The sequence below is a fragment of the Anopheles moucheti genome, chromosome 2, assembly GCF_943734755.1.
Source record: "Anopheles moucheti chromosome 2, idAnoMoucSN_F20_07, whole genome shotgun sequence".
In the NCBI taxonomy this organism is placed as follows: Eukaryota; Metazoa; Arthropoda; class Insecta; order Diptera; family Culicidae; genus Anopheles; species Anopheles moucheti.
The window spans coordinates 52733226-52746720 of record NC_069140.1 but is presented as its reverse complement, the minus strand read 5'-3'; the positions used below and the strand labels follow the sequence as shown (position 1 = coordinate 52746720).

General features: G+C 46.4%; 4 protein-coding genes across 4 annotated transcripts; 3 read left to right on the top strand and 1 right to left on the bottom strand.

Annotated features, from left to right (window-relative positions):
• The first annotated feature begins 1105 nt into the window (after positions 1-1105).
• Positions 1106-1771, top strand: LOC128297201 (uncharacterized). Its single transcript, XM_053032801.1, has 2 exons — positions 1106-1280; positions 1340-1771. The coding sequence occupies exons 1-2, from the start codon at positions 1206-1208 to the stop codon at positions 1769-1771; spliced, it is 507 nt and encodes a 168-aa protein (XP_052888761.1). The 5' UTR covers positions 1106-1205.
• Positions 1772-1902: 131 nt separating this feature from the next.
• Positions 1903-2540, bottom strand: LOC128297202 (mitochondrial import inner membrane translocase subunit Tim13). Its single transcript, XM_053032802.1, has 3 exons — positions 2278-2540; positions 2121-2189; positions 1903-2041 (listed from the first exon to the last, which is right to left on the bottom strand). Exons 1-3 carry the CDS (start codon positions 2377-2379, stop codon positions 1943-1945), a joined length of 270 nt encoding a protein of 89 aa, XP_052888762.1. The 5' UTR covers positions 2380-2540; the 3' UTR covers positions 1903-1942.
• Positions 2541-2858: 318 nt separating this feature from the next.
• Positions 2859-4664, top strand: LOC128296859 (selenocysteine insertion sequence-binding protein 2). Its single transcript, XM_053032368.1, has 2 exons — positions 2859-3797; positions 3869-4664. Exons 1-2 carry the CDS (start codon positions 2953-2955, stop codon positions 4314-4316), a joined length of 1293 nt encoding a protein of 430 aa, XP_052888328.1. The 5' UTR covers positions 2859-2952; the 3' UTR covers positions 4317-4664.
• Positions 4665-5601: 937 nt separating this feature from the next.
• Positions 5602-7333, top strand: LOC128297963 (gustatory receptor for bitter taste 66a). The gene is made up of 3 exons (XM_053033683.1): positions 5602-5827; positions 5904-7081; positions 7163-7333. Exons 1-3 carry the CDS (start codon positions 5602-5604, stop codon positions 7331-7333), a joined length of 1575 nt encoding a protein of 524 aa, XP_052889643.1.
• Positions 7334-13495: the final 6162 nt, after the last annotated feature.

Sequence of the window (13495 nt, the reverse complement as noted above, 5' to 3'; positions counted from 1 at the left end):
ATGCAAGTGACATTTGTGTATTATTTTGACCGACAGCTGATTGCGGTGACCCAAGGAGTAAAATGGATCATCACAAAATGTTGAAAAACCTTACAAATGTTTCAAACCGCAGGTTGCGTATTGGGGTTACTAATGGCTTATTTTAGAGCAATAGCAGCTTCCATCCGTATGTATTTAGCACCACAGGTCATCAACGGTGTGTGGTCAGGTGTGTCAGGCCCAAAATAGATTCTCGAATACAATCGAAAAGCTTGTCTACAATAAAAAACAGTTTTGAACCGATTTTTTGAGTGTCTGGTTATCCGAGTAGCTCGGAGGTTCTAAAGAAAATTACAGGTTCTCACATGAAAAATAAATTAAACACTGAGAAAGTCCTACCCATGATACATGAAATATATGCTAGTGTCGATCAAGAAAAGGAGAAGCGCCTATAATTTCTGTGTTATCCGATTATGCGGCAAACTGTTGAGTCCCGATGATCACGAGTAATCGGCGCTCCTTTTAGGACCATTTCACGGTAGAACTTCGATTATCCGGGTAACTGCGGACCAGCCGGTAAAACGATTTCCACAGATAACAGGTTTTTCCGCCCTTTTTATCGGAAGAACGTCGGGGCTGGTTATCTACGGTTCTTCATCTTCGTACGTGCAAAAATTGAAGATGAAGATAACAGATCAATGTTAAAAGCATTCATGTATTTTAAATATTAGACAAATTGTTTATGAACCATATGAAAGATTTCCTAGGCAGTTTAACTTGCTAAACTCTTTAAAGAAAATGCTCAAGTTCCTCTCGTACTAACGGGTTTCCGATAAAAACGATATAAAAATCCAAACTATTCTGCTAGCTGTCAGTTTTTTTTAACTTACGGATAATCTGATCACCAGTTAATTAGGTCCCGGGAAATCAGCGTTCTTCTGTACACCCAAACAGAGCAGAAATGTTGAAATGGGGTAGTTTGGTATGAAATTTGAAGTTGAATGAGGTTTCCGTGTGTGCAGGGCTGCTTCTCACAGTGAAGGAATCGATTATCGATTGCTGCTTTCTCATGACAGTTCGGAACGTACCTCGTAAACGTAAACAAATCAAAAGGCGTCCAGACGAAATGTTAGCGGCAGCTTGGTGAGCTGCGCATTGTGTAGAATTCTACCTTTCACTGTATTCGAGATACTAACCTGCTCATATTCAATTCAAATACTGGCGAAATGGACGAAGATTTAGAGTTCCGCGATATGGTATTGAAAAAGATGGAAGAAAATGGATCATTACTCGACATTAAGGTAAGTTAAATTTCATAGGCGTTAGTAATGGCAGCATAAAACATGTTTCCTGTTTACAGGCTAAACTGCGAGCACTACTTTATGATGTTATAGAAAACGAACACGCTACCCCCATTGATCAAGTGGATGAAAGTGATCTTACTTCTAGCACGTTTGAAAAAGACTCCGGAGCGCAACTGGATGCAAAAACTTTAGTTTACGAACTGTTGCATGAAACGTTAGGATCGTTAAATCTACAGTATACACGAAAAATTCTGCAAGCCGAATCAGGATACCGAAATACGACGTTGAGCCGTGAACAGTTGGCCCAACAGCTTAAACTTGATAATGCCGCTGACGCTCTGTCAGGACAACCCGTACTAATATCATTGATAAACAAACTTCGCGATGAAAACATTGCAACAGAACCTATTTACGAAAGTAAAGATCATCTTGATACAGTCACAGAGGGCTCACAGAACAGTGCTCAACGTATGCCGGACGACCTATGAAACGATTGTTTCAATACGATACCAGGGTCATTTATTTACTAACACGTGAACTCAAACATAATCCCACTATCCTGCAAGTGTCTTAGAACGGAAGAAAGCTATTTAAACAAAGTGGTTTGCAATGGCTAAAATGTAGATTACATTATAACACATCAACTATCGTAATATGCATTATCCTTTGTACTGTTCCTGCTGTAGGCGCTGAGTTAAAGCTCTCGAAACGACATTCCAAGAGTCCATAAACCTGTCCATGCACATTGCGATGCATTTCTGTAAGTACACACCGAATAGAAATGTTCATTTCGTCTAAAACACGCTTCTAAACAACATTATTTATTTTGTTACACACCTGTTCCGAACCGTCCAAATCTTGGCCAGGCTTGCCCACGCATTTTTTGAAGCATTTTTCCGTCATTTTCTAAAATGAATATAAAACTCACATAAAAACAGCGTTGTACACGAGAGCTGCCGTACCAAAAGGCTAGGTAGCCGGCACTGCAACTTACGGTAACTAGCTCCTGAGCGTTTGCTATCGCAATCTTCTGCTTGATTGTGCTCATCAGCTCATCCTTCTGAGATGATGAAAGATTCTCGAGGGAAACGTCCATGATGCGATGAGTGTGTGAGAAGACTAGAACACAGTCTGGTGGTGAGTACCAGTGCTAAATGCGTTTGGGAAAGTGATCCCAAGTTAGTAAATATGTAAATATCCGAAACTTGGTCCGTAATTTTAGGTTGTGTAATGCAAAGCTGCACGCCGTCCCATCCGACCAAACTGTCACTTGAAAGTCATTGGAAAACGTCAAGCCACAGTTGTCACATAACTTAAGCTCTGTTCCAACGAGGCGAACTTAAGGTGGAGTATAAATTTCGTTTTTATAATTATCCGGTTCTGTTTTGGTTATAATTTATGATATATTTGAATTGATCTTTATATTTCGGGGTACTGTGGAAAAGTTGTTGATTGTTCTTATTACCATTTCATATTTTTCTGCTTACTTTTATATTTTGTAGATTGTTGCAATTGCCCTCCATTTGACAAATAACAAAGCCGCAAAGTGTGTACGAGCCTTCAGTCTGGAAAGGATAATGGTGAGAGGCTGAAAGTTTCAGCATCAAATCCTTGGTCGGGCAAGATGAAAAAGTGGTGCAAAACGTTCTGAACATTTGCGTTAGCAATAATGAGCGGTCATTCAATGGCTGCCTCGGTGCACAACTCAGGGCCACAGACCAGCGCTATCGCCACTGGTAGCCAAGGATCGGGTAGTGGCATACAGTCCTCTCACCACCCCACAACACCGTTGGACGGCGAGAAACTGTCTGCCCGGAAAGCTCGCAAAGAAGCGGAACGACAGAAGAAACAGGCCAAAAAATACGAGGAGCAACTGAAAAAGATACGCGGACCGAAAAGCCAAAAGTTGCAAATTATCGACGAAAGCTTTCTGGAAAAGTACCGGCACGTGCAATCGTTACCTCCCGGGCCGACACTGAAGACGAAGAAGCGGTCGAAAAAGGCCCCCACCGACGTTGTACAGATCAATCTATCGGAATGCATTCGGGAGCAGTTGGCCGTGGGCGATCGCATGGAACCAAAACCGATTGTACCGATCGTTCCACAGCAACCGTTGCTACTACTGCACAAAGGCAAACAACGGGAAGTGCCAAAGGAGAAAAAGCTGTCACGGCTGAAGAAGGACATAATTCGAAGCCGCACGGAAAAGGGTGCTACCGCTGGACAACAAAGCTCGGACCATGGAGGCACAGCGCAAAATTACAGTGGCCCGGAGGAAGAAAAGAGTGCCGAAATCGTTAAAGGTGCCAACGGTGTCGTTAGTAAGCAATCGAACGAAGGAAACGCACAGCACAACGTAGTCGACTCACCATTCCTCAAAGCGATTGAACGATGCTGCATCAATGATGGATTACCGCCTAGTCGTGATTCTAGCGAGTATCAGAACGGGTTCCCTTCGCTGAAAGTGTCTGCGACTAAACCAACCGCACTGAGACACTCACGAAACTTTAGACCGTAAGTAACGTCCAACCAATGTTGCTGCACCATTTGCCCTCCCATTTGCTCACCACTGCCATTGCTTGCAGGTACTGTGACCATTTCATCTCGGACGAATTGCGCGAACTGGCGGAGGATGTGGTGGTGAAGTTGTTTAACTTTCAAACGAAAGCGTACGCCAAAAATCCCATCAAAGCCGTTGCTAATAAGCGTTTCGTGGTGGGATTCAATGAGGTGTTGAAGCTGTTAGAGTTACGCAAAGTGCGCCTGGTGCTGGTCGCACCGGATCTCGAGCCAAATGAAACCATCGACCAGATGGTGAACAACGTGAAGCTTCTCTGTCGCCAAAGTCAGGTACCGTACCTGTTCGCGCTAAAGCGCAGAAAGATCGGATTCCATCTGCTGAAGAAGGCACCGATCAGCTGCGTCGGAGTACTGAGCTACGCCGGGTGTGAAGATACCGTAAAGCAGATGCTTTCCGTAGTGGAGCAAGAGCGCGAAAGCTATCGCAATTTGATGGTCGATGCACCATGTTGAGTGCGGCTTCGGTGGCATTTTTCGTTACATTCAGCGAATGTACGGATGCCCGATGCTTGGCATTTGATTTGGAAGATAAAAACATATTCTAGTCATTCCACGGGTTGTTGCGTGTAGCGCAAACTCGAGAGAACACACAAATAATCCACGTTCCATCCCCGTAAGAAAAGCATACTCTCGTCTCTTAACTAACAACATTTCTATCACCTCCTATTTAATGTGAGTGTTATATCATCCATATGCGCATTAGCAGAGAAATGGGGGGAAAGGATAACACAAGCCACTGATCGTTCGTGTGCGACAGGGTACAAACTTTCTACCATTACTTGACATAATAAACGTGCAATAAATTCTGTCTAGGAAGTGTTGTGTCTTGTCCTTTAATCGCATATCAGTAAATGCAAACATGTACAGAACCAGTTATAAAGTGTAGAGCTACATGTACGCATGCAACGCTCAACAAAACCTACGTACGGATATCGGGACCGGTTTTTTATAACCCGGCAGCTTCATAATCCAGAAATGGAAGGCTAAGGCCTTTCGTAGTTGATGTGTTATTTTCTATTTCAACCCAAAAACGAATAAAACACTTTTACATGCACAACCCATTTTATTCCCTGTCCAATCCCTACTAGCCGCTGGCTCTCAATCATTTCCCGCTCTTTCTCCTTGTGCCATTCAACTCTAGAAATCATAATATAGGAATGCTTAATTGCGAACTAATAGCATTTCAACATACAGCAGAACTTACCAGAAGGAATGTGACAATTTTCGAGGAAACCCTAAGAGAAAGATTAATGCACTTAACGGTTCTTTCTTAATTTCGTCCAGAAAAAAACAAGGAAAACCAACAGAGGCTGAACAGATAGATAGGGCCCATGTTTTTAAATGACGGCTCTCTTTGTTTTCGAATCGAATATATTATCTTGACTACTAATGTGTCTACTTAAAAAAATTAAAATGGCGTCATTAAGAAAGTAAACTAGTACCATTTTCCTACCCCGTACTACGTGGCGCACTACAATAGCGCACATTTTTGTTTGCTAGCGGTGGAACTGAAACAACATTACTGCATCCCCAAACATAACCATAGAATCAATTTGCTAATGACTGTACCGTCAATATTTAATGCAGTTGTCGTCCCCAGCCCGTTGATTAATGGGTGAAAAAAACTTACCGAGGCATGCTAGGATCGACGAAAAAGGTGTTGCAGCAGATGTTGTACTACCGGGATTATGTTACCATCTTCCCATTAGGTGCTATCAGCGGATAAAGTGTGCTCAAGATGTCGGTTGTTCCGGTTCGTAGTTTGCTCGATTCGCAGCAAGTGTTATTTTACATTTCGTCCATCTTTGGCGTGATTCCGTATTCGCTATGGGCATTCGCGAAACGCACCGTGCTGCAGCTCTCTATTTTGGGGAATCTATGGGTAGTCTGCAGCTTGATCGTTTATACTGCTCTGTACCACGTCGCAACCACCAACTACGTGAAGGACGATTGGGGAACACAAAGTAAGCATGGAGCATTGTGTGCGTTCCGCGTGCAGCTAAATAATATTGTTCAACTTTGTTCTTTAAATCCGCTCAGAAACACTTACGAATGCGATTGGCATTTTCATCATCTACATGGAACCATTGATGATGGCAACTGATATGGTGGCCGCAATGGTAAATCAGAAACAGCTAATGCAGTGCTTCGATCGTATTACACGCATCGACAGTCATCTTGCCGCGGAAGGCATGCTGCTCAATAACTACCGCCTGCGACGTATGACAATCGTCCTGTTGCTGCTGATGCTGGTCTTCGAAGGTATAATCACGGTGTACAGTTTCGTGGTGTTTGAAGAAGAGTTTACCTTCTGGTCGTTGATATGGTTCATAACGACCATACCGACCGCACTAAACTCGGTGTGCCGCATCTGGTACGTGATGCTTGTGTTGGCCATCCGGCAACGCTTCAACGCCATGAACGCGCACATGAATGCGATTGCACACGGCATACTGAACCACAAGGATCAGTTTGTTGGCGAACCGGATCCGGACATTACCGAAATTCCGCTAGACTATCTGGAGAAAGAGATATTCACCGTGTACACGCAGCGCCGCAAGCAATTGGCGGCTACTCCGCCGAAGAAACCCGCCACGAAGATTATTGCGGTGAAGCCATACCAAGGCAAGCAGCCGGTAAGCCCGCCGGTGAAAGCATCCATCGTTTCGGCGAACCGTAACCGTGCCATCCAACCATGGTCGGACATGGAGGGACTCGGGCCGGCCCAGGAGTACCTACCGAGCGATCTTCGGCTGCGCGTCAAAATTGAACAACGATTGGACAACAAGCTGATACTGATCTGCCGGACACATGACGAACTGTGTGAAGTTGGAAAGATCGTCAACCGTATGTACAGCGTACAGATGCTGGTCGCAATGGCGCACGGTTTTGTGGCGATAACGGCCGAGTTTTACTTTCTGTACTGTAGCCTCACAGGGCAAGAGGTTCCCATACTGTTTCGCTCAGCGGAAGTATTTCTACTGGGATTGGCGTACATAACCTACACGGCACTGAAGTGTATCGTACCGATATTTGTATGCTGGAAGACTAAAACGGACTCCCAGCGAACCGGAATCGAGATGCATTATCTGGCGAATGTGGTCGACGAGTGTCACTGTTACGAGGTGGTCAATCACCTTTCGTTGAAGTTGCTGAACCACCATTTAAATTTCAGTGCGTGTGGCTTTTTTGATCTGGACATGACAACACTATATGCGGTAAGTACTTCATTGCGTCCCAGTGCATTCTTCGCCGGATTTCCTCCTCTCATTCTCTCCATACTCTGATTTGTTCCTCAGATAACGGGTGCAATTACCAGCTACCTGATCATACTGATACAGTTCAATCTGGCAGCGATACAAAAATCCAACAGCAACTCAACCATTGCTTCTAACATTACCAGCACTACGGCCATTGCGGTTATTGAGGATGTTGTCAGCACTGCTGTAACAAAGTACGTTTCAAATTAATGCGACAGGTTCTCGACTTTCTACTGCTAGGTTCTCTAGTGCTTAAACGAATAGTATACTCTCTTTCTATGCTATGGTCACAAGGCAAGATTCATATTACACAACGCAAAAAAAAAACACATAGTTATAGTAGTGTGTTGAGCTTCAGAAGTAGTTCAAATGCTGTACTGAAACTATAAAATACTAATATCCAACACATACACGAGAGAGGTCGTTTGTGCACAAAGTATGGAATCTTTCATATATTTGTCTGAATTCCACTGTTGGGCTCTTGGTCAATATACCAATACCCAAAATAGAAGGATATTCCCCTATTCCGTAAAATAAAAGAAGAAGAATCCGTTGAAGAAACCGTTCGTACAGACACCCTCCTTCAGCAGAGTTTCACAATATCTGTTTCCAAGAGACTATTCACAAAGAATATAATAATCGATCATTGGTCATTCCGGTATTACATTCCGATTTTCTTTTTTCGCCTGTCATCATTCATCAATATTGGTAATCTTGAAGAATGGTGAAAGGAAAGAGAGTGATCATGATTGCCATTCTAGTGGTTTACCTACACTTAACGATCACTCGTAATTCGTTCAAGCCGTAGTTAGTGTGGCGAGATGGGATATACTGGGGAGGTTTTTCGCGAAGGCGTCGGCAGGCGATGGCAGATAGAATAGAAGGAACGTCAAGTTAATTTAACAGGAGACCTGCAATGGAATGTGCTCGTGGAAATGTGTATCTGCAATGGACTCAAGTCCAGGAAGGCGACAACGAAAACTCTCCAGTCTGGCCATCGCAGTAGAGCCCGCAGGAAACCAGACTACAGTTGCGTACAGCGGCGGATCAAACGGTAGGCGGAGTAGGCGGTCGCCTAGGGCCTCGCCGTGTTTGGGGCCCCAAACAACTTGTGCCGATTGTGCGATTTTTGGAAATTTAGCAGCAGAGTTAATTTATAGCATAAAATCTAATTAAAAAGGTAGAAAATTGATCCAAAATATCCTTAGATTTTATATATCCTTGGTTAGATTTTTTTTTATTTGATTTGCTATATCGGCCCGGTTACACTGCTACGCAAGAGAAGTATGCAGTGTATTCAAACTCCTTCTTCTTTATCGGCACGACATCTTTAGGATGTTGAAGCCTACCATTTCTATTTTTTTTACTTTATTTACCCGTAGGATAGTCAGTGCTGCGTACGGAGGTTTGGTGGTCCAAATGAATTTTTTCCGTGGTCCTGTCTTGTGCAGACCGACTGCGCTACCAATACACCATCAGGCCGCCCCGTGAACTCTTATATGCCCTTTTACTTCAACCTGTCCATGTATTCTATTTCTTGAACGGGATTTTTTCATCTGTTCGTAAATGATCCTACCTTTAGATGCTAGAATAGAAACCATGCTTATGTTCACTTCCGCAATATTTACCAGCTATTGCCATTGCGATACTCGTTGTGTGGTATTGTTTTCTCTCCCCGATTGAACCGTGAAAATGTCTAGCCTACGTGTTTCGAAACAGTATTGTGGTGGAGTGTTGTGTTTAGTATTTCGATTGTCACAATTTCTACAAGTTTGCAAGCCGGTAATAATGTTATAACCGACACAATCTGTCAGTGTACTACGAAATAGCTAGCATTGTCACAGAAAATGAGCAAAATCATATTGCAATCATTAGAACTCTCTTTTCCGTTTGATATTTCATACCTCATGGTTCTTGGAATACCATTTCTGTCTTTCTTGATTATTACTTAATCGAAGCTGGATTGTAGGTTCAGCTTATGTCCACCCATCCCAAACTGTCCAAACACTTCATCATATCCCCGTGTAGAATACTGTTCAAACTACATTGTTGTAATCTCGGTAACATTTGCATCGTTGTTAGACTGGAATTGTTCTAAAATTTCCAATTCTAAATCCATACGGTTGACGATCATCACCGCGAAATCGTTGATCTAAATTAAAAAAAGAACACGAAAAAAGATACTTGAAGAAATCAAGTATGCATTTACATCAAAACGATGTGTTCAGTGAAGAACCTATCATAGTAGTCTTGCTAAAACATTGTCGTGCGTGCTGAAAGCGGTCTCGTTTTTTGCATTGAAAACTCAGTTTGTTTGAGAAAAATTAGTGAGTGCATTGTGGTGTTGCATCCCTATAATTGGCTACTGACTATCAAATTGTGCCTGAGGAGCACGTAGTGTGTTTCATACTGATGTAAATGTGACAAAATGATCTCAAGTGTCTTCACAATGACCGAAGAGATCGGCCCAGAAATCCTTGGATTTCTTGACGCACGGACAACCGATCTAAAATTGGAGTATCAAACTTCATACGCGAAATTTAATCGAACGATCGAAATTCACATTAATATGTGTAGGGCCAAGAGAGTTGACAAATTTGCCCAATGACAAAATCAGCTGGGCAACTGTGAAAACCACTATGCCGTAGCCGCGCACGCAACTGTTTGCAGATTTCCGATAATAGGAGAGCATGTTTTTCCAGAGGTGACATCTGCAGCTTGGGACAAATTTGCCCATCACAATTGCTATTGCATACTATCAAACACGTGAGAACGTTCGCTAATAAATAATGTCAATAAAACGGAAAGCATCCTTCATCTCGCTTAAAATTTCCGTCGGTTGGTACGAAATTCCATACAAAACCAGCTGTTTTCCGATTTCCGATACCAGGAAAGCATTCACGGCAGAAGTAGCACCTTGTACAGCAATTTTGGTCGAAAAGCGCCGAAAGGTATGCAATATTTAAACACTTTAAACACTCCTGCAATACCAGGAGAGCATGTAACGCAGGAGGATGCTTTTCCGTGTCAATCGAGACAGAAAACTCGCCAAAAATGACCAGTTTTTCAAGCTCCTGATACCAGGAGAGCATGCAACGCAGGAGGATGCTTTTCCGTGTCAATCGAGACAGAAAACTCGCCAAAAATGACCAGTTTTTCAAGCTCCTGATACCAGGAGAGCATGCAACGCAGGAGGATGCTTTTCCGTGTCAATCGAGACAGAAAACTCGCCAAAAATTACCAGTTTTTCAAGCTCCTGATACCAGGAGAGCATGCATATTTTGCAGCAATTTTGCTCAAAAACCGCCGAAAGGTATGCAATGTTTAAACACTAACTTTCCCGTTGGTCGTGAAAAATTTCTTCGAAAACTACCAGTTTTTGAATGTATAATACCAGGAGAGCATGCACCTGGTATGTGACCTGGTTGATTGCATACCTGGTACTGCGCCGGAAGGTATGCAATCAACTTGCAATGCAATGCGCCGTAAGGTATGCAATGTTTAAACACTGTTTTCAAATTTCCGATACCAGGAGAGCATGTTGTTCAAGAGGTAACATCTTCCATCCCCCTCCCCCCCTTACCACGCAAGATGGCGGCTAAGATGGCGGCCAAGATGGCGGACAAGATGGCGGCCAAGATGGCGGACAAGATGGCGGACAAGATGGCGGACAAGATGGCGGCCAAGATGGCGGACAAGATGACGGACAAGATGGCGGACAAGATGGCGGCCAAGATGGCGGCCAAGATGGCGGACAAGATGGCGGACCAAGATGGCGGACCAAGATGGCGGACCAGATGGCGGACAAGATGGCGGACCAAGATGGCGGACTAGATGGCGGACAAGATGGCGGCCAAGATGGCGGCCAAGATAGCGGCCAAGATGGCGGCCAAGATGGCGGACAAGATGGCGGACAAGATGGCGGACAAGATGGAGGACAAGATGGCGGACACAAGATGGCGGCCAAGATGGCGGACAAGATGGCGGACAAGATGGCGGACAAGATGGAGGACAAGATGGCGGACACAAGATGGCGGACAAGATGGCGGACAAGATGGCAAACACAAGATGGCGGACAAGATGGCGGACAAGATGGCGGCAAAGATGGCGGACACAAGATGGCGGACAAGATGGCGGACTAGATGACGGACAAGATGCCGGACAAGATGGCGGCCAAGATGGTGGCCAAGATGGCGGACAAGTTGGCGGACAACATGGCGGACAAGATGGCGGCCAAGATGGCGGCCAAGATGGCGGCCAAGATGGCAGACAAGATGGCGGACAAGATGGCGAACAAGATGGCGGACAAGATGGCGGACAAGATGGCGGCCAGGATGGCGGCCAAGATGGCGGACTAGATGGCGGCCAAGATGACGGACAAGATGGCGGACAAGATGGCGGACAAGATGGCGGCCAGGATGGCGGCCAAGATGGCGGACTAGATGGCGGCCAAGATGGCGGACAAGATGGCGGACAAGATGGCGGACAAGATGGCGAACAAGATGGCGGACAAGATGGCGGACAAGATGGCGGCCAAGATGCCGGACAAGATGGCGGACGAGACGGCGGACAAGATGGCGGACAAGATGGCGGACAAGATGGCGGCCAAGATGGCGGACAAGATGGCGGACAAGATGGCGGACAAGATGGCGGCCAAGATGGCGGACAAGATGGCGGACAACATGACGAACAAGATGGCGGACAAGATGGCGGACACAAGATGGCGAACAAGATGGCGGCCAAGATGGCGACCAAGATGGCGGACACAAGATGGCGAACAAGATGGCGGCCAAGATGGCGACCAAGATGGCGGACAAGATGGCGGACAAGATGGCGGACAAGATGGCGGCCAAGATGCCGGACAAGATGGCGGACAAGATGGCGGCCAAGATGGCGGACAAGATGCCGGACAAGATGGCGGCCAAGATGGCGGCCAAGATGGCGGACAAGATGGTGGAGAAGATGGCGGCCAAGATGGCGGACAAGATGACGGATCAAGATGGCGGACAAGATGGCGGACAAGATGGCGGCCAAGATGGCGGACAAGATGGCGACCAAGATGGCGAACAAGATAGCGGACAAGATGGCGGACAAGATGGCGGACAAGATGGCGGCCAGGATGGCGGCCAAGATGGCGGACTAGATGGGGGACAAGATGGCGGACAAGATGGCGAACAAGATGGCGGCCAAGATGGCGGCCAAGATGGCAGACAAGATGGCGGACAAGATGGCGAACAAGATGGCGGACAAGATGGCGGACAAGATGGCGGCTAAGATGGCGGACAAGATGGCGGACACAAGATGGCGGACAAGATGGCGGACACAAGATGGCGGACAAGATGGCGGCCAAGATGGCGGACAACATGGCGGCCAAGATGGCGGCCGGGATGGCGGACAAGATGGCGGACAAGATGGCGGACAAGATGGCGGACATGATGGCGGACAAGATGGCGGACAAGATGGCGGCCAAGATGGCGAACAAGATAGCGGACAAGATGGCGAACAAGATGGCGAACAAGATGGCGGACAATATGGCGGACTAGATGGCGGACAAGATGGTGGACAAGGATGGCGGACAAGATTGCGGACAAGATGGCGGCCAAGATGCGGACAAGATGGCGGCCAAGATGGCGGACAAGATGGCGGACCAAGATGGCGGACAAGATGGCGGACAAGATGGCGGACAAGATGGCGGACAAGATGCCGGACAAGATGGCGGCCAAGATGGCGGACAAGATGGCGGACAAGATGGCGGACAAGGTGGCGGACAAGATGACGGCCAAGATGGCGGCCAGGATGGCGGCCAAGATGGCGGACAACATGGCGGACAAGTTGGTGGATAAGATGCCGGACAAGATGGCGGACAAGATGGCGGCCAAGATGGCGGACAAGATGGTGGAGAAGATGGCGGCCAAGATGGCGGACAAGATGACGGATCAAGATGGCGGACAAGATGGCGGACAAGATGGCGGCCAAGATGGCGGACAAGATGGCGACCAAGATGGCGAACAAGATAGCGGACAAGATGGCGGACACAAGATGGCGGACAATATGGCGGACAAGATGGCGGACAAGATGGCGGCCAAGATGGCGGACAAGATGGCGGACAAGATGGCGGACAAGATGGCGGACAAGATGGCGGACACAAGATGGCGGACAAGATGGCGGACAAGATGGCAGACAAGATGGCGGACAAGATGGCGAACAAGATGGCGGCCAAGATGCCGGACAAGATGGCGGCCAAGATGTAGGACAAGATGGCGGCCAAGATGGCGGCCAAGATGGCGGCCAAGATGGCGGACAAGATGGCGGACAAGATGGCGGACAAGATGGCGGACAAGATGGCGGACAAGATGGCGGACAAGATGGCGG

Excerpts from the sequence above, each read along its gene's own strand:
- LOC128296859 (XM_053032368.1), top strand. The coding sequence starts at position 2,953 with ATGAGCGGTCATTCAATGGCTGCCTCGGTGCACAACTCAGGGCCACAG. Across the intron at positions 3,798-3,868 it reads CACTCACGAAACTTTAGACC|GTACTGTGACCATTTCATCT; the intron begins GTAAGTAACGTC and ends CATTGCTTGCAG.
- LOC128297963 (XM_053033683.1), top strand. The coding sequence starts at position 5,602 with ATGTCGGTTGTTCCGGTTCGTAGTTTGCTCGATTCGCAGCAAGTGTTA. Across the intron at positions 5,828-5,903 it reads GGACGATTGGGGAACACAAA|AAACACTTACGAATGCGATT; the intron begins GTAAGCATGGAG and ends AAATCCGCTCAG. Across the intron at positions 7,082-7,162 it reads ACATGACAACACTATATGCG|ATAACGGGTGCAATTACCAG; the intron begins GTAAGTACTTCA and ends TTTGTTCCTCAG.
- LOC128297201 (XM_053032801.1), top strand. The coding sequence starts at position 1,206 with ATGGACGAAGATTTAGAGTTCCGCGATATGGTATTGAAAAAGATGGAA. Across the intron at positions 1,281-1,339 it reads GATCATTACTCGACATTAAG|GCTAAACTGCGAGCACTACT; the intron begins GTAAGTTAAATT and ends TCCTGTTTACAG.
- LOC128297202 (XM_053032802.1), bottom strand. The coding sequence starts at position 2,379 with ATGGACGTTTCCCTCGAGAATCTTTCATCATCTCAGAAGGATGAGCTG. Across the intron at positions 2,190-2,277 it reads ACGCTCAGGAGCTAGTTACC|AAAATGACGGAAAAATGCTT; the intron begins GTAAGTTGCAGT and ends TATTCATTTTAG. Across the intron at positions 2,042-2,120 it reads ATTTGGACGGTTCGGAACAG|AAATGCATCGCAATGTGCAT; the intron begins GTGTGTAACAAA and ends GTGTACTTACAG.